The sequence below is a fragment of the Limanda limanda genome, chromosome 3, assembly GCF_963576545.1.
Source record: "Limanda limanda chromosome 3, fLimLim1.1, whole genome shotgun sequence".
In the NCBI taxonomy this organism is placed as follows: Eukaryota; Metazoa; Chordata; class Actinopteri; order Pleuronectiformes; family Pleuronectidae; genus Limanda; species Limanda limanda.
In genome coordinates this window covers 15,963,976-15,984,007 of record NC_083638.1, presented here as the reverse complement: position 1 = coordinate 15,984,007, position 20,032 = coordinate 15,963,976, and the positions used below count along the sequence as shown (strand labels likewise).

Sequence of the window (20,032 nt, the reverse complement as noted above, 5' to 3'; positions counted from 1 at the left end):
TTTATGGATTCAGGATGAGCTGTTAGAAACATCTCATGTTATTTAATCAAAAAGAGGAGCCATGTAGTCATAAACACGAGGGACACTAACATCAGATAGCATAAATCATGTCAATGGAAACGTATGAATATCGACTGTCTAAATTAAAATTTTAATATTATGAGACTCAACAATTGAGTTATTAACAATTCTTTAGATGTTTTAAAGAGAAACTCGTTTAAATATCTGTAATTTGTGAATACAGGCAGAAAATTAACTATTAAATACATTTTATTATTCTCCAGCCAGAACATTGCTCCACAACTGTGATCTCTCATTCACACATTTTACATTGAAGCGTTTGATTGAATTTAAACGGTTGAGTTATCCCTAATTATTTGATGGCAACATGTGAAAATATAACATTAAGTATATATGTATAGTGAATACTAAGCACAGTTCACTGTCATCACAGAGTACAGCAATCACAGCAACCTAAGAAGAGACTCACTCACGTGTATGTGTTGTGGAGGCTGCGGGTTGAGCCTCATGCGCAGGTTTGGAACCCGAGTATTAAAACAAGAAGAAAGATCCCAGCAGCTGTAAGATCAGAAAGGCGTCGGGTTCAAGCTCCACATCTGTGCAGCTCCTCCGCTGTCCTGTGTGTCCTGTGTGTCCTGTGTCCTCTCTGTGTCCGCTCTGTGTCCGCTCCACCTTTATCTGCATACCAATCAGAGCCCAGCAGGACAGACCTCCGGGGTGTGGTCTGTCACCAACTCCACATTCACTGACTCGTCCGAAAAGAAAAGAACCACGGAGGGGGTTTTTCTCAATACTTTTCATTCAATCTTTAGATTTAATATATTAATATTAAAAAAGTGCTGTTTAAACTGAACTGTAACATAAGACATGATTCATGAGACGGGACTCAGGCAGTGTCTCAGGGCTTCTGAAAACATCATATTCTCTTTGAGAAACATGAACAGGTCTGCAATAAAATACAAAGTCAAGTCTGTCTGCTGCAGAAATGTAGAGACTGGTATTAATGAAATCTGTGCAGAAAACAGAGCAACCATACTGAGCATTCACAAGCTCACAGAGTTGTTGAGTTGTTGTTCCAACTTCAGTCTGAATGTGGAAAAAACATGGAAGCTGTCGTAGTGACACTATGACACTTCTGTCCAATATTTGCACAGCAACAAAGAGAAAAGAAAAAGGAACAGGTTTGAATGATAGATAATTTAAAACGTATCCGTATAAATTAAAAACGTCTGTATTGGTGTTTATGGTGTAATACAACTGATTACTTCTTGTCCAGGAGCAAAGAGTGGAGGCTCCAGAAGGTAACTGGTCCTGAATCAGAATTAATCCAGCACTCTCTGCTGAAGAAACAACTCAAATGACTTCAGAAGAGGCCACCACCAAAACTCAGCCATTAATAGGATGCAAGTGTTTCAGCAGCATCAGAACATGCAGCAGGAACAGTTAATGATGTAGTGGACAAATGCATTAGAGAATAGTTTACACTCAACAAGTACAATTACTTTTAATACTTTAAGTACCTTCAAAAATTATATATGCTTTTATTCAAGTATAAAGTTTAATGTGGTGTGTTTACTTTTACTTGAGCACATTTTTGTTTTTTGTTTGTACTTGTAGTTTAGTAAATTGTTCCCTCAACCACTGTTTATCACCTGCGGACTGAGCCAGTCTCACTGCTGCCTCCTGTGTCCGGTCTTCGTGCTCAGTAAAGTTCAGTCAGCTACACTTTGTCATGATTTACCCATTGATGCACAATGGGAATACAGTAATGCTTGGCGCGGATGACTCCATTCTTTGGATGTTCCCTGAATTAGCCAAGCAGCAGGCTTAGATGAAACAGGGAACATGTGGGCACAGCAGGCAAGATACGTCTGTTCAAGATGAATATCATTTACCATGACCATGTATGGACTCAGTGCTAAAAGGTGGAGGCTGGATGATGGAGGCAAGTTGCCGGCAGCGGGGCATGAGTGGCAGTGTAGCTGAGCAAGGATCAGTGAGGATGAGGTCGTATTTAAAGGGATGGCTTTGGTGAAAGAATGGGCTGGGATTGGTGGGTGACTGACGAGCACCTATAGATCTATCAGTTGCTGACAGCTTATGACGGCTGAGCAGATGACTCCGTGTCCTGCATGAACTAACGCGATGCATCATCGAGCTGACTCTTTGGCTTTTTATTCACCACACAGAGAAGAGGGTATCAGCTTGTATCTCATGTCCCATTTACAGTCGTCAACTTGTTTTCTCCTCCAGTAAACCCGGTAGCACAAAGATATATCGCTCCTATGAGGGTTTTTCATTTCTTTACAAATGTGTTTCATTGGAACTTTGCCCTGATGAGAGCCATCTACTCTGTCTGGTCACACAGGTTACTGAGATTTCATGACTATGTCTCAGTGAATCTAACTCTTTTTTTCAATGGCAACATTTCACTGAAAGTCGAAGAACAGGCCAAGACGAGGAGGAAAGGTGACAGGGATTAAATAAAGCAGCCTTTCAACTTCTCACAGCACATTCCTCTGCTTTAGCCATGTCATTGTGAGAAATGTAAAGACTAAAAGGGAAGGAAAAGAGAGAGGGAAACCAACAGGCTATGTCATCAAAGTCCAATTCCATGGTAGGACTGTATATGAGAAACTGAAACAATGTGGGGGCACATCAGGTACAGCAATGTCAATACAATGTAGCCTAGCTGTCTCCTCCGTTTCATATGGTTGATCAATTCCTTATTTATCACTATTGACCAGAGTTGTTGTTAGGATTATACTTATCAATAGGCCTTATAATAATAATAATGGTAATATTAGGAAGAATTTGATAAATTGTATAGTGCTTTTAACAATGCAAACACACTTGACATAAGATTAAAAAAAGGAAAAAGAAAGCAGATAAAAAAATAGAAATATGAAATACCTATCATAATCACACATTGATATATAAGAAACACATCATGATACACATCATAATTTTAATTATTTTTGTCTGATGTAAAAGAAGCATATTGAATTGTGCCTTTGCACAGGAATAACAAACCCGTCAATCTTTCAAACTAATCTTTAATTTTAATCCTAAATAAAAAAATAATAATAAAAAAATAGATTTTATGGCAGTAAAGGGGGTTGTTGTTGTTGTTGTTGTTTGTCAGTTTATGTGCTGGACTGTGATCTCATTCGGATGAGTAATTGTGCCCTGAGGCTGGGTGGTCTGTCTGTTTTTCTAGTTAACACTCTACACTGGTCTGTATTTGGCAAAGTGTTCGTGTCTGCATTCACATTCCTTCTTATTTACGTCCATTTATTATTGAAGTATTCAGGGAACGTTCAGAACCAACACTCCAGTGCACTTGAAGTACTCATCACTGTTGTTGGTAGTGAGCTGAATATTTTTTCATGTTCAACTAGATTAATATCTAGTGTGTACAGCGTTATACAACATAACTCGTAATTTTCACTTCACCCAGACGTTCACGCACATCCAAATTTACTTTGAATTCTAACATGAATACCATTTGTATGAACTCTAATGTGAATCTTTCTTGTGCATTAATGTGCTACAGTATATATAGTCGGAGTAGAATTATGTTTGTCTTTGTACCTTCTCACATGTCTCACTTATAAGGTGAGAAAATCTAAGGATATTTTCTAACTAATTTGAAGAATTGTTCTTTGCCTAAGAATCTAAATCAGAATCAGGGTTTATTGGTAAGTAGGTTGACACATGTGCAAGCATAAATCGAATACACAATTAAATATAAAAATATTATATATACTGGAGAAAGGATTTATCAATACATTGTAAACTCAAGAAAATGATTGTGCAATTTGAACATTAAGATATTTACAATTGAAGTTTGTACAGTTACTCCTTTATTGGCCACAGGAAGTTGATGTTAAACAAAAACATGTGAATCTCTGCAGCAGAATTAGTACGTTACGTCCTGCCTCCGCCTGCTGCACCCCCCCTCCACTGACCACTCCGGAGATTGCTGTGTTGTTGTGTACACGTCTGAGCGGAGAATCTCCTGCTGCGTTGTGCATGTGTGAAAGGCCGGACGAATTCTGCACCCATTACTCTGGACATCCTCCGGAGTTCATTTTCTGAAAATGGTTTAAGTGGTGTTGGATTGTTGGGTTGAGGCCGTGTGAAAGAAATGTGTTCTGTCTATAGAGTTTTATGTTCAGTTGCTGTTCATTATAGAACGGACTGTAATCATCTGAAAGGTTTCCCTATGGTTTGAACCAAATGATTTCCATATCTACCAAAGTTCCCCATGTGCTGCCATGTCTGTAACAATCCCTCAAGCAGCCAGGACATACAATTTACAAAACATATGTAAACACATTTAGACCTTGCAGTAAAAGCAGAAGTTAAAATACACAGAAAACAAGGTTCAACATTTGGATATGAAGCAGCCAGCTAACTAATCCCCCTGTAAGGGACTGTCAAGGCACTACTTGGTCCCCATCCTCTGTTATGATGTCCTTGTATTGTACATGATCTGTTGTGCGTATTGCAATGGATTAATTTCCCAGGTTCCTATTTACGTTGGCTCATTATGTGGTGTTCAAGTTACAGCCGGGAAAGAAGAGAACATGCTGACCCACAACATGTTGTTATTCGTCAGTCTAGTTGTCCGGCTTCGTTCATCCTGAGTTCCTGAAGCCAGGTCATGACCCAACACATCAGTGCTCTCAGTTCACACTGAATTACGTTTTTAAGCCCGGCAAAAAAGGAAGGACAGAGGTATTGTTTCTGTGTGTGTTGCAGTTTTTTGTTGAACATATTGTGGACTTTAACACAAAAAAGAAAAGGACATAAACAGAATGTACTACTACTTAAAAATCTGCAATACTGCATGCTCAAAATGCATAGCAAGCAACATGACAGTTAGTATCGACACAGTGCAGTAACCAGGGGGTTTGAGGAGGATTCATTTAGACAACTGTCACATTAAAAGCAATGAAAAAAAATTTAAAAGACGAGCCACGTTTTGAGGATTTGGTTGCACAGGAGTCAGACAAAGCAAGGAAGTGGCTGTTCATCTCAAATTTTGGTGTCAGCATGTCCCTCTGTACGCTGGACAATCCATCTCCATATGGTTAGTTTTGGCTTCCTCTGCCATAATGTGAAGATCACATTCATGCAATACAGATATACAGATATTCTTTACTAATATATAGAAAGATAAATGACAAAAGGCACAGATGATATTCAATTTATTCTGCATGTGTGCAAGGAAATTAAAACAACTGCTGCTAGATAATGTGGGTAAACCAGACTCAAATACAATTTTGAGCTGGGCACATTTCCACATTGTTGTTAGCATGGCAACACTAGTTACTATTAAACCTCCACCGTAATGAGGTATGTAGCCAAATATAGCAACACTGGTATTAATGGTCTTCACTTGAGCTGATTTGCGTATCTGCATTAAAGCTCTGATATTGTTTGTTCAACATTTTCAGCTGTCCATGCTGTCCAAAAGGCAGTCATGTAAATCTTAAGAATTGGTCATATCAGGCTCAACAAGCATCTGATTTTATCTCGGTCAAGCAGTCAGCTAGGCCATTATCTAATTAGAGCTGAGGACTGTGCTTTATTACACCGCATGGTGGATCCCCACTAACAACATGATGTGATTTATCTTCAGGCTTGGTCACTGAATGGTGTTGATTGGATTGTTAGTCATACATTAATGAGGCTCAAATATTCAGCGAGAGGCCATGAAAAGTGGCAATGGTGTACAATATGTAAAACGACTCATGTAGATATAGATAGAGTCAGACTTGAGTATGCTATGAAGTGATTCATGTGATAACGTCATACTACACACTAACACATGTGTCATGCAAATACAAATCAGACATTCAAATGTTACTGTTCTGTCAGTTCACACACGTTTTAAGGAAAAAAAATTAATAAAATTAACATTGGTAATTTATTGGCTCCTGTGAAATATAGGTCCGGCATCTGTATTCAGGCCACCTTCATGGGACTTGTGTGTCTCACATAATCCCTATACTCCTATACTACTTCTTGTAGCTCCGTTTTGGTCCCCCCAAGCCTCTGAAGGGAACCTCTGGCTCCTTAGCTGCTAGAATATCATGATAATGCTGAAGACAACAAACTAAATGTCAGTCCCCACTGACAGCAAATTAGACTCAATGCTGCTGCATAATAGAGGATAATCATAGTTTTTATCATAGATAAGCATCAGATTTTATAACCTGATTTCTCCCTTCCGGCAAATTGCAGGGCATTCCCGACGCGATGTGAGTCAGTGCCAATTATCTGCACCTTATCGTCTATTCTGAGCAGCCGAGAGGTGTCGATGATGGTGAAGTTTGAAGGAAGGATTCCGCGGACCAGAACTAGCTTGCACAGTAAAACTTTTATTACAAAGAAGTTCACAGATCAGGACGGACTCTAGAAGTATGGAGACATCCACCCGCCAATAATGGAAGCCTGCCTTTGCAGGAGTCAAGCCCACATTATATAGAGAGGTTGCGACCCAAGGCAAAACAACATCCCAAATCTCGTGGTTCAACAGGACATAACTGCATGTGTCTAAGCATATAATGAAAATGAAATAGTGTATTCATAAAGACATGCCTCATCTCTAATGATGATGTCCCATGTTCTCGTATACTCATCCATTAACAGGTCAGAGGAGAGAACTAACTAAAAATACAAGGAGGAATTACAGAGAATCTAAAGATGAGGGCTGCATGCTTAAACATGTGATTCTGGTTCATACCCAGGTTACAGGGATCTATATAGCTGAATTTACCACAACCTAAAAGTTGTTTGCCAGCCGCCATCACAAACGAACTGAAGAGAAAGAAGCACCATACGAGTGTCTGCGAGATTTCATGTCTCTGGAAGGGGCACTGTGAAATTGATTCCGACAAACGGCCAGTGTGTAGTCGGACTAGTAAAATCATCTAGTGTGCATTCTGACTATTATGAGATAAAAAATCGGTTATCTGAACGATTATACTCCACCCACAAGAATACAAAACAAACAATACAACAGGCAACATAATATTAGTCAATCAAAGCAATCGCATGATGCAAAACGAATCAGACACTGCAGCAGTGCACAATGTGTATGAAATCAAATGTTTTAAGAGAATTGCAGGAATTTCTGCCGCTGTGATATTTGTTAAATCACATGTTGTCTTTTCTTTTCCAGGCACAGTGTGTTCAGCAAAACACAGAAAGATTCATGATTAACGGCATTTACTCTCTGTTACAGTGGCGATTTAAAATGAGGGAAAACTGGGCTTAGAGCGTCGCCATGCATCAACTGAATGAACCCTGCTCTATCATGTAAAAAACAAAGTACTTTGTCAGGCACATGCAAAATGCTTTAAAATCTAAATGATTTATGTGTTTATGATTTATTCTTAATAAAGTTTATATGCTTAATTTAACAAGTGAGTGTAAGCTGAAAATGTGACATGCTGTCCACAGGAAGTCACACTGCGGTGAAAGATGAGAGGACCCACTACTTAAATAAAAGTGGAAACACAGAAATTATTAAATTTACAACTATATAAATGAATACAGTTATTCATAGAGGAATACAAAAACAAATATATCGAGAAATACACAAATAAATAAATATATAAACGAATTAACCAAGAAATACACAAATAGATAAATGTATAACTATATAAATGAATTAATTAATACAAGTAGAAATAATACATAAATAAATTTAGAAACACATAAATAAATAAATTTGGAAATGCAGAAATAAAAAAATGTAGAAATCCAGAAAATAAATAGATGAAATTATGTCGGAATCCAGAAATCCAGAAATAAATAGTAGCAGAAATAAATATATGTGAAAATGCAATAATACATAAATGAATCGTTCAATAAATAAATTAGATATCTTAGCACTATATGTATAATAAATACATGTACAAATATAATATTATATATATATTATCGTATTAATATTATTTGTATGTCGCGACGCAGTGACGTTTAGAATAAAACAAAGCGGTGAACCAGCGCGTCACGAGTCACGGGACAACAACAGGAAGTAGCACAGAGCGAAACCGCTTCCGTGAATATGCGAGCAACCCAGCGAACTAAATAAGTAGAGACAGCTAAAATCAGACCATTGATGCCAAAGCTCCAGACCTCTGTGACAAGCCAGTGATATCACGATGGAGAGAGCTGTGAAAACCATCACGTTGTTGGTGGTGTTCGTGGCGTCACAGGTGAGTTGAGCTGGCGACCATCAGAGCTGGACTAGCTGTGTGTGTTAGCGGGCCCGGTGAGGCTAGTTAACGTTAGCTGGAGCCACTGTTAGCTAATGAACATGTTGCTCCAGTGTGTGTATGTTGCTTCAGTGCACTGCAGCTGTGTGTCGGGAGGACGAGTGACACACAACGAGACGAAGGGGGGCTGTGGTAGCTAATGCTAGCTGTAGCGAGCTAATGCTAGCTGCGGTGTTCTGAAACCGAAATCAAACAACTCACTACGTCGTTAACTTATTCCGAAGTATAAATGGAGGATTGGCAGAGGTTGATCCCTTTGTAGTACCTGTTTTTAAATGTGTCTTCTTAAATTGTAGACATGACTATTAGAGGTTCAACCAGAAACAGTTTTAACAGTATTACTTTATTGACTCTTGCTCTATCTTTCTAATAAGTCTGTCTGCCTTTAACATGTCAGCTCATCACACTTAACATGTGAATGGTTAGGGGCTGCCATTTGGACACGAGATGCGTTCAGTGAAAATAAACTTTTAGACAGCCACCTCTCCTTCTAGCACCGACTGCTGGGACTCATGACAACAGCAGCTGATTCTCCAGGTCAGAGTTGTGTTGACCGAGCTTCCCTGAACAGCTCGTAGTGCAGCAGCCAGGTTCTGCAGCCTGAGTCCAGCAGTGGGTCTTTACTTGCTGTGGCTCATTTACTGCGAGTCGCTTTTACATTTCCAAAAAGAGAACTGCCCCCGGCATTTACACAAGCTGAGCAAACAGCCAAGTCAGGACAGGCAGGTTTAGAATGGGCGCTGCAGGGGAAAGTAAAAAAAATAACGCACCAAACACATGCCCACTTGGATGCAGCACATGTCATCGGTTTGCCTAGCCAGATCTGTGGCTTTCTGTTCACTCCTTCAGCATTTGTAGTGCTAAATGTGAGACTGACAACTTGTCTTTCCCAGCAGGTAAACTGCCAAGAAGCGATTCTGCACATTTCAAATGGAATCAAAGATAGAGAGTACTGCATCGTCCACAATCACTCCTGGACCCCACTGTCGCAATCCCTCGATGCTGCTGTAAGTTTTTTCAAACCGGTTTTTCTGCTCTGTTCAGTTGGGAGTGTCACAAGTATCACTGACTTTCATTGGCTTCTCAAGCCATTTGGCTTCCATTTAGTTTCTTTTATTTCATATCTGGGTTTATTTTTTAAATGTTCCACAATAAATAGCCAAATAGGGTTTGGGCATTTGGCAGGAAATTAACACTAATATTGATTTGTTGGTTAAGAATAAACAGTTGATGTATTGACAATAATTAGATGAAATCACGTACTTGGGTTTAACACTCATTGTCATTTAACCTCCCAGCTGTTTTGATTGGGATAATTGTTTCTTTGCTTCCTCGTCTTACTATGTGAAATAACTTGTCTTTGCTTTTCCAGATCCAGTTTCCGCTGGTGAACTTGACGTCCACTACGCTATGTAACGGCTCAGGGGTCGGTCCAGATGTGGTTCGGGGCAAAGCAGTAGTTGTGATGAGGGGGGACTGTGATTTCAGCCAGAAAGCTCTGATTGCCCAGAGGCTCGGAGCGACCACTTTGCTGATTGCCAGCAACATAACATTGGTAGGACATTCACATCCAATAGTTTGTCAATTGTGCAAGGGGATGTGAATGGACACTTATGATCCTGTGTTTGAAATTGTTAACAAATTGTCTGTCCCTGATCATAATACTGGTGTTGGTGTGCTAAAGTGTAAGATGTTGATACAAATGCAGAAGTGATTCAGAAATTTGGAAGTGAAACACCAGTGACTTAGATCTGGGGGTTTTCATTTTATTTATAGACATTTTCTATGTTAAAGTGGACACATTTTTTTTTCCAGATCACTCCATCAGCCAATGAATCGGAGTACGCAAAGGTTACCATTCCTCTGGCTCTCATGAGGTTCAGGGATTTTCTGGAAGCAGAGCAGGTCGGGCAGTCTTTACCTTTACTGGTGCCATTGTATTAGGTCTTATAACCTCCCACTTTACAAAGGTTGACTTGATGAATCTCTGTGCATGTCCTCAGGTGATTGGTGAAGGGATGACGGTGAAGCTGTATGCTCCAACTCCCGCCAAGATTGATCCAAGCATAGCAGTCATCCTACTGATAGCCATTGTCACAGTTGCCTTGGGCGGCTACTGGAGTGGGGCATGTGAGAGGTGATACATCCCACCCCCTCCCATCGACTTCCTCGTTAAAAGCTACACTCCCGGAAAACACACAAACTCGCACTGCCTGACAACTGTTGACTCGCTCTCTTAGTTCTTATTTCTGATTCGTCTCTGCTTCAGCAGTTCAGCCTTTCTGCCTGAGGACTCATAAAGAGCCAGGGCCACAGACACCAGTTTTTTTAATCATCTTTTTCTCACACGATCAATTATTATATGGATGTGAATAAGATTTCAACAAATAAGACAAAGTGTTTCAGAAACAACTTTTCAGCCCTACCTTTAAATTTGGACGTATTGAAATGTGACAGAAAAACACAGTAGTTGTTCAGCTGAAGTTAAGAATACACAAGGTGAGGGGGCTTCTGCTCTGGGGTACATGTAGGTCACTTGTGTCAAAAAAAAAAGAAATGGCCAAAGACGTTTGTTCATGGATCCAGACTAACCCTTTCACAATCTGCCTATTGCCTTCCATGGTTACAAAAGAATTGATTGTTCATTAGACAATGCTTTGTGTTGATCTGTTAGTTATCATCTTCGGAGCAGGTTAGGTATTTAGCATACAAGTTACCGTGACAATTTACCCCTGTAAGAAGTCAACCACCACCATGAAGACCAAGGGTTAAACCTGCAATTAGCTGACTAACTATAAATCCTGCTTACTAACTCTTCTTTTAGTAAAACTACAATTTTCAAATACTAAAAGAATTTAATTGCACTCAATAACAATTCATACGTTTCTGTGTTTGTTGCAGTGATCGCTTGAATAATGGTACAGCGATGGAAGTAGGAGAAGAAGGCAAAGCAGACAGCGGAGAGCTTTCCCTGTACTCTCCTCTCAAAGTGGTTTTCTTTGTCGCCATGATGTGTGGGATGCTGGTCCTCATGTACTACTTCTACAATGTCCTTGGTTAGTGGGATAAAAAACAGCTCCTATATTCAAAGAAATAACGTAATTCAGTGTTTCATTGTTGTGTTCTATATGTCTTTTATCCCCAGTTTACATCATTATTGCAATATTCTGCATGGCATGTGCCTCTGCACTGTTCAGCTGTATCGATGCAGTGATGGATAAAATTGGCTGTGGCACTGTGAGGTATGAGCAACACAGACTATATACAGACAACACAAAACATTACACAAAGCACTTAACAAGGCCGTCATAGTGGTTAAAATCGGGGAAAATGTGAAAAGGGGTCGTTTCTGGTTTTCTTCTCCTAACACACCATGTCTGTAGCTAAAAGCTTTTGTTTATTTGAATGTGTTCCTTTCTCTAGCTTCTCTATCCGAAACTGGAACTTCTCAGTGAGGTCTCTCATACTGGCTGCTGTGTGCATTAGCATTGCTGTGTTCTGGGCAGTCAACAGAAATGAAGACAGGTAATGTCAAGGCACACAAGACATTCATCCACAGTCCCTGTGTCTGTTAAACACTACACTCACGCATGTCTGTTCCACCACCAGAGACTGAATTTGTGGCAAAGCAGGAAATGCTTGTTGGTTAAATGGATCTGTTACACACCCTCTGAAAGCAGCTTTAGATTCACCCTCGTTTTCTGCTCTATACAGTAGGATGAGGACACCTGGACTGCCTTGTATAACCTCATTTAATTTCTGGTGCCCTTGCAGGTGGATCTGGATCTTGCAGGACCTCCTCGGCGTTGCTTTCTGCCTCAACTTCATGAAGACAATTTCTCTATCCAACTTCAAGGTAGTTGTTCTTTTATCATTGGCTTGAGCTTTATTAAGCATAAGGAGAAGTTTTACTTTGCTATATAGTATATGTTTGATAGAACCCGAAATTTATATTGGCCTCTCAAAGACATATTGTTATTAGGGTTTACTTTTGGGGATATTTGCCAATATACAAACTTTTATTATTATCTATTTTACAGCAAGACAATTTGCATTTATGTTTACAATTGAGGTTAAATTACATTTAATGTCTCTATTCAAGCTTTATATAATCTATTCTAGTTTTGTTTATTATTATAATTGTTTATAATAAATCTTATGGTTAAAACTTAAATTGTCAAGCCTCAATATATTTCTTTGTCATAATTATAAAATAATGACATCTTTAGAATTGTTGCAGATTTTTTTATATATATATAAATGTATTTATCTATTATCAGAAATGTTTTGCTCCCTAATATTGGCATCAGCCCCCAAAAATCCACATTGAATGGGCTCTTATATATTTAATCTAAATATATTTATGTCCGATTGTGTAATTGCCAATATTGCCATTGTGATAAAGCAGGGCAATGCTAAAATACATGTTTCTTTCAGGTTTATCATCTCTGGTGTGTTTATTTTATTTTTTTATCTCTTAGATCTGTGTTATTCTGCTGAGCCTCCTGCTTGTGTATGATGTCTTCTTCGTTTTCATTACTCCTTTCTTCACCAAGGTAAGAATGTATTCTCTCAGGGCTTTTTTAAAAATTTTAAATGGAGAAGATTTTTAATTTTTGCCTTAAATATTTTATTACTCTTATATGCAATAGCTTTATTAGAGTCTGTAAGTAAGGTTTTGCAGATGCAAGTGTACACACAATTTTCATAATTTTGCCTTTGTACTCCAACAACATTGATTTGAAACAAAGCCATCAAGATGTGGTTGTAGACTTTCAGCTTTAATCAAGGAGTTGAACAAAAATATTGCAGTAGCTGTTTAGGAATTATGACAATTTTTATAGATGGTAATAGATGTAATTGGACTAAGTAACATATTTATAAATATAAGGATTGTTTTCCATTTTTGGCTGACAATCTTTTGCATAGTGTCTGTATAAAGAGAAGAGTGACATCATATGAATGTTTGGGATCATTCTCTGTCAACAGAATGGTGTTAGCATCATGGTGCAGGTTGCACTGGGCCCAGATGCATCTGGGGAGAAGGTAAGTTTCCCTTGATTTCCTCCCTTGTCTTTTTAAGCATTTTTCCAAGTATTTGCGAAAAGATCAGATTCCAAATTCATTCTTTTCACTGCTTTCATTTGTTTTGAGTTGTGGAAGGGTTAGAAATAGTGGACAGCCTTTTTCATATTAGTTTTAATTTATTTCTAGAACTGTAATATAAATCTATATTAAACAATTTAAATGTATAATATTTGAAGAATTTCTGCGCTTATCTATACATCACCTCCATGGAACTGTATTACTGTCCCTAGATGTTATTTGTTTTCCAGCTATATATAGCAGGAAAAAAAGTAATATACAGGGTTCCCGCGGGGTCTTAAAAAGTCTTAAAAGGTCTTAAATTTAAGGGCCCCAGGGTCCTGCGATTGGGAGGGGGAAATGTGAAGCGGTACATATGTTTTGACGTCGGCATCTCTTTAACGGTGGAACCGTAAACACATCGTTCTTTCGCCGTAGCCAGGAGTCGCAATACAGTCTGTGGTCGCAACCCGCGGCTCTGCAGAGGCTCCCTGTACAGTGTTGTGCGGGCGAATGCGTGTGTGTGTGCGTGTGCCCCCAGACAGCACACACACACAGGCCACGGGGCTCCGCACCGACTCATTCGCTCAGAGATACTCAGAGGTCTTAAATTCTATTCAAAGTGGTCTTAAAAAGGTCTTAAAAAGTCTTAAATTGATCTTGTTAAAACCTGTAGGAACCCTGAATATAGCACTAGACCATTAAAAAAGAAAATAGTTTACTTTATTGTGAGACCGAAAAGGGAAACATCACTTGGTGAACAAAAAGTGAGCGGATGTTTTTGATCTTTTGATGGTCATCTCAGTCACAGCTAGTTAAAAAGCTCAAAGCTAAGCTTGTTTCCTTGTCCAGTTTGTACCAGCTTTATTAACGTCCTGGCCGATCTGCTCTGCTTGTTGTTGCCGCCCGGAGGGGACTGATTGACTGACTGATTAACTGTGCACTGGGGTTGGGTGGGCTCTGTCATAGACGCAAGGTAACATGGTGGAGATCCCGGCTGAACCCCAGGGTCCCTCTGAGAAAGTAAGGCATGACTTGTTAACCCTCCACTCCTCTCTTTATAATGTTAGATCTTGCAGTAGGGGTTGTAGATATTTTGGTCTCATATACATTCTCATGAGCAGAAACCTACTTTTATAGAGGTTCTCTAGGTGTGTTTGTGTGTCCGGGCTCTTGTACAGATAATTTTGGGAGGACCATTTTGAGCCTACAACCAACACTTTCTCAACACTTTCTGAACCATTCGAATAAGTTTGAGGGTTAAGACTTGGTTTTAGGGTTAGAATTAGGTTTGGGTTAGAGTTAGGCATTTAGTTTTGATGGTTAAGGTACGGGTAAGGGACTAGGGAATGCATTATGCCAGTGAGTCTCCTCACTAAGATAGATGTACAAACGTGTGTGTGTGCGTGATCAAATGAATGGGAGAGTGATCTTACAACCTGTTCAGACCTTGTATTAAAGTCTGTGCTGAGTGATCCAATTACAAGTGGTCAGCTCCAGTCTAAATACGAGTCTAAACACACCCAAATCCTGAATGTGAATTCAGTTACATCTGGGGCCACATATGAGGAGCTGCCTACTAAGCTGACCTTCTTTTGACCCACTACAGTTTCTCTCTGAACTATTCATTCCCCTTAAGTTGAATTGTTTGTGGCCATTGCTGCAGTATCAACACCAACCAATGACTGATGCTTTTCTCAAATTGCTAAAATCTAGATTCACAGCAGAGCTGCACTGCACAAGATTCATTCAGTGCCTTCTGACTGTTCTCTCTCTCGTGTTGATGTGCATATAGAGCACAGATCCGATCACAAGTGGTCACAGGAGACACATTAAGGACACGTTTTAATCCCAGGTGTGAACACGTTTACTAACAGCTGTGTACTTCTTGATCAGATATCTCAGGATGGATGTTAATACCAGGTCTTTGAGTGTTTTTCCAATATAACATTTTCAACTTGTGGGTGCTGATATTAAAGTTTGGTTAAGGGGAGATAAAACATGAAGCTCAGAAATACATATTGTAACCTGCAGGACAAATTGTTATCCCATTAGCTGCCTTATGACAGCAAGACATTTATGTAATCTACCTATGGTTTTTCCCTTTTTGAGCTTGCAGAAAGGCATTGTTTGTTATTTCAGGATGAATGGAGCAGTGTTTCTCAAGGAGCATCTTATTTTAGCTGTTTTCTTTCTGTGAAATAAGAGTTAGAAGTGCACGAATGTGTTTGGCTGGAGCATTACCACTGCTGTTGTTTATATTGTCCATTACACAAAATTGAGCAATTGATAAGAATTGGAGACTTTGCAGCCAGATTGAATCAGTTTAACACACACAACAGTTCACTCACCATTCTGCTGTCACAGACAACATCTAAAATGTTTTTATGTTCTCAGCTGCCAGTGGTGATGCGTGTCCCACGGTTCTCAGCCTGGGCTCAGAACTTGTGTGGGATGCAGTTCTCCATCTTGGGTTACGGAGACATCATTGTTCCAGGTGAGGTCAAGTTGTCACCAAGTGGGTGCTTAAACTGTTGATGGTAAATATTTTGATTACCACAGTGACAGCTGGACACCAGTCAGTTTAACTATACAGTATGAGCTTCAGGTTACATGGAGCAGATTAGAGCCATCAGTGGTACAAAAAAAGAAAAACCAAACACACGGTGCATACATTCCAGAACAAATGAAGCTCCTTCTATTCGTCGCCAGATCTAAGCTACAGAAGATTGCATATAATATTATATATAATTGGTGTACAAGTTCTTATTTCAATGCATAAAGAAAAATAGGACACGCATACTTTTCTTTGCACAAACTGTGTGCATGTCTGCTCTTGTCTTGTCAACAGGTCTGCTGGTGGCATACTGCAGCAGGTTTGATGTTTGGATCAACAGTACTAAGAAGATCTATTTTGTCAGCTGCTGCATAGGTACCCCTCAGCGAAACCATTATTGTCTTGTCATAACTCTACTCGTCACTTTGCATCAACACATGCAATCTTGTTTGAAACTTATTTGAAATGTTACATTTTATTTGGGGAATTGTTGGTTTATAGCCCTCCTAAGCACAGGTTTTAATATGTAAGAATATTTTTTTGTTGTCATTAATTTGGTTATATTTCATATTGCTCATATTAAGTTATTACATGTTGTTCTTGCACTCTTCACACTGACCTTAGATCAAATTTAATTACATTCCAAAACACTTTCAATTCTTGCATTGAAATAGCTCTTTTACAGAGTGTTATATGAATAGGTCTTTTTAGTTTAATGTTGATGTCCTTTCTGTAAACGTGGTTGCAGCAGGTCTATTCATTTCCCAATATTAAGTAGATTACTGAATATTTTCCTGGTTTCAAGTTTTGATTGTCCTTGAATGAGCTGAAAGCTTCAAGTTTTTCTTGTTTGTTTTCTTCTGTGTGTGTGTGTCTCTCTTATGTCATGTAGCCTATCTGTTCGGAATGATCCTGACCTTTGTGGTCATGCTGCTGTCGGGGATGGGTCAGCCTGCCCTCCTCTACCTGGTGCCCTTCACCCTGATCACCTCCGCTGTGGTGGCTGCGTGCCGGGGAGAGATGAAGCACTTCTGGGCAGGGACCACTTATGAGGTGAGGGAATCAGAGAGAGAATTTAGTGTTTTTATAAAGGGTTTCCACAATAGCTGTGCTTGATGTATTAAGGATTTCTTGTATCTATGACATAGGCTTTGAGGGGAAAAAAGTCATGATTGAGTAGCAACCTCAAGAGATGATATCCAGGCAGCTCTCTGTGTTGTTTTATTTTTTCCCTGACGTTGAAAATTATGTGAACTCACTTGCGACTGTTTCTATCGACAAATGCTTTAAACCATCTTTTATCTGCTGCACTGCCCACAGCATATAACTGAAAGCCTCAATGTTCAGCTCTCTGCAGACTGAGGGACTGAAACCTCGTTCAGACCTGGTACTAACATCTGTCCTGAGATCCGATCACTTAGACCACATCCGGAGGTGGCCTGGGACACATGTGGCAACATTGTTTTAGATGTGTGAACCTAAATATGTCCTGGGCTACATTTGAAGGACGTCTCTGACCCCTTAGGTTAAATCCATTATTACGCTTGATTTGTTTGTATTCACCGTCACAATATCATCACAGGTCACCTCATAATGTCTTGATACTTTTCTTAAATTGGTAACATTGTTCTCCATAGCTGTGGTCATTCAGTCCATCCTGACTCCGCGTGCTCTTTTTCTCTCGCTCTCGTTCACACACGTGAACACAGGCACACATACATTGTCTTCTGACACATCTGTAAATTCAAAATACAAAACATTATTTGGTCTTTGTGAACACACATTCGGAAGTTAGACCTGATCCAAAGCGCGTTCCCTGACGATTTGAAAGTAGAAGGAAAAGACAAGTGTGATTTGATTACTCTTTAGCTAAGGTGATCTTGAAAAGACCCTAAATGAGCTATGGACGTGACGTTTGCGTAATTTCAGCTCAGTCGTCTTTAACTACCACAGCAGCGTTTGTTTTCTGTTAATACGGCCAATCAGCAACAAATTGAACATAAAATTCTGATCTCGCTTCTTCACTAGGTCTTGGACTCCAGGGAACCATTGTTGCCAGGTGTGCTTCCCTCTAACCCAGATCTCTCCCCTGCATCTCTCTAGCCATTTTAGATTGTTGGTTTTACCACCGTGCCTTTTCTCCTATGTCCTGTTTCTTTTCATCTGCTTTTTTCTTTTCTTTACCCATTTTAACTCCTCATTTCCAGGTTCAGTGTGATAAAATAAAATGAACAGTATTGTATTTTGCATCAGCTGACCACTAGGTGTCTCTAGTTGATTGATAACAGCTCGTCAGCCACACTCCCAATGGACTCAGCCATGCAAAACCATTAACTTATTTTCTTTATTCCTGCAGCTTGTTGTATTTGCAGCTTGTTTCATCATTCTCTTTTGATTCATATTCTTACCACTTCATCCCTTCTGCAGTTACCAGCATTTGTATTTTGCCCTCTGCATGTTGCCGCATGCAGTTAAGCTGATGGCATGGAGCTTGGTGTATGCGGTCTCTGTGGTTTACTGTTGTATGTGCAGTCTGTAAAATAAAAATTCCCTCTAAGTGACTTGTCTTTCTTTGCCATTGGTATTCAGTGAACTGAAATTCAACTGAACTTTTTCTTTGTCACTTTAGAGGGAAGAACTAACTGCTCAGTAGGAGGCGAAAGATGCTGACTCACAGTGAAGAGTGTGACCCAACTGCTGGATGCTTTTTAGAATATATATTTTTAAATATTACATTTGCCAGGGAACAAATGCTATTGATCTACACTTTCTTAAAACATTGCAGGTTCATTCTGACTGCTGTGAATGGTTAGTATAAGTTGAACCGAGCTGTAAGGTGATTGAGCGGGTTGTTTAGTGACTGAAATGTCTGCTAGCTTCACGTTCGGAAAACTATAATGACTTTGCCTTGATGATGTTGATGATTGCAAACAACAAAATAAGAAAGCACTTTATAATATTTCGCTTGAAGGCTGTTTAATTGTGGACAGGGTGGGGATTGGGGTTTAAATTACGTGTAGCTGCCTAACGACACATTTTGATAACTGTTTTGAGGTTTCTGTGTTTGTATGATGTGATTCTTCCATTGCCTTATATATTAAAGTGAACAACTTCTACCTAATGCTGTTGGTTGTGTATTTTTCTGTCCTTTTGAAACTTGCTCAATGTGAACAGTAAACACAATACAATCTTTCAGTAGATAAAACGGCACAGCTCAAGAAAATCAGTATACTGTTTTGTTTTTTTTGGGGGGGGGGGTCACCTTTGATTACATTGAATATGATTATTCTATTTCATCAAAGGAGACTTCTTTATTTATTTTTGTATTTTAGATACTGGATGATTTAACAAACTTTAAAAACCTATTGTTAGAGAATAACCCAGTAGTTTCCAACCTTCATGCAAAACCTACTAGTTTATATTCGGTGATCAAATAAATGACATATTGTTCCCATCAACTAGCACAAGGAGTAAGGGTCACTCATTAATCAATAAAACCTCCTCGTCCATCGTCTTTCACCATGTCTTTCAGCACCTCTTCGGAAGTCTCAATAGCCTCCACTGCTGTGGGAAGAGAGATGCTGTCCTTCTGAAATTGGAGAGATAGATGGGACAACTCCCCCAAAACATCCATGTAAAGGCCTGTAAGGAGGAGGAATTCATTGGACCTGACCTTCTTGAGCCATCCTCTCACTCTTGCAGCATATGCTTTCTTTATATCTTGCTGCTGATCACTTCCCACCTCACTTAGATGAGCGATGACTGCAGGGATGTTCGTCTCGAGTGCTTTAAGGGCTCTTCTGCGGTGATCAACTCATCTGGTCCCATCTACTCTAGTGGGTGTCAGGACAGAGTCGTCTAGCAGTTCAGCCAGCTGGTCCAGCTCCCGTCGTCTTTTCCCTGACCCTCCATTTTTCGATAGTCGCTGGGTGTGTACATTTAATCTTTGGAACCTGAGATGGACGGAGACTGTGTTTGCTGATCCTCATCATTTCTTCTCACACTCGCAGCAGCCACAGGCAGGGCTGGCCCTGGCAATGTTGGCACCCCATAGGCGAGATTTCAAATTGGC

The 20,032-nt window shown here is 39.6% G+C and overlaps 1 protein-coding gene across 4 annotated transcripts; it reads left to right on the top strand.

The window, feature by feature from the left end:
* The first annotated feature begins 8,062 nt into the window (after nt 1–8,062).
* On the top strand, nt 8,063–19,081 carry zgc:123258 (uncharacterized protein LOC641502 homolog). Of its 4 annotated transcripts, none has more exons than XM_061067939.1 (17): nt 8,063–8,258; nt 9,215–9,325; nt 9,691–9,873; nt 10,134–10,223; nt 10,322–10,455; nt 11,220–11,374; nt 11,464–11,560; nt 11,742–11,843; nt 12,093–12,174; nt 12,800–12,874; nt 13,308–13,364; nt 14,373–14,426; nt 15,801–15,900; nt 16,255–16,335; nt 16,853–17,013; nt 17,989–18,019; nt 18,590–19,081. In XM_061067939.1, the coding sequence occupies exons 1-17, from the start codon at nt 8,205–8,207 to the stop codon at nt 18,628–18,630; spliced, it is 1,608 nt and encodes a 535-aa protein (XP_060923922.1). In that variant the 5' UTR covers nt 8,063–8,204; the 3' UTR covers nt 18,631–19,081. The 4 variants fall into 4 exon arrangements, with proteins under 4 accessions (XP_060923922.1, XP_060923921.1, XP_060923924.1 ...); XM_061067938.1 differs by having other exon boundaries at nt 9,212–9,325; XM_061067941.1 differs by lacking the exon at nt 14,373–14,426 and having other exon boundaries at nt 9,212–9,325.
* Nucleotides 19,082–20,032: the final 951 nt, after the last annotated feature.

Excerpts from the sequence above, each read along its gene's own strand:
- zgc:123258 (XM_061067938.1), top strand. The coding sequence starts at position 8,205 with ATGGAGAGAGCTGTGAAAACCATCACGTTGTTGGTGGTGTTCGTGGCG. Across the intron at positions 12,175-12,799 it reads TTTCTCTATCCAACTTCAAG|ATCTGTGTTATTCTGCTGAG; the intron begins GTAGTTGTTCTT and ends TTTATCTCTTAG. Across the intron at positions 14,427-15,800 it reads CCCAGGGTCCCTCTGAGAAA|CTGCCAGTGGTGATGCGTGT; the intron begins GTAAGGCATGAC and ends TTATGTTCTCAG.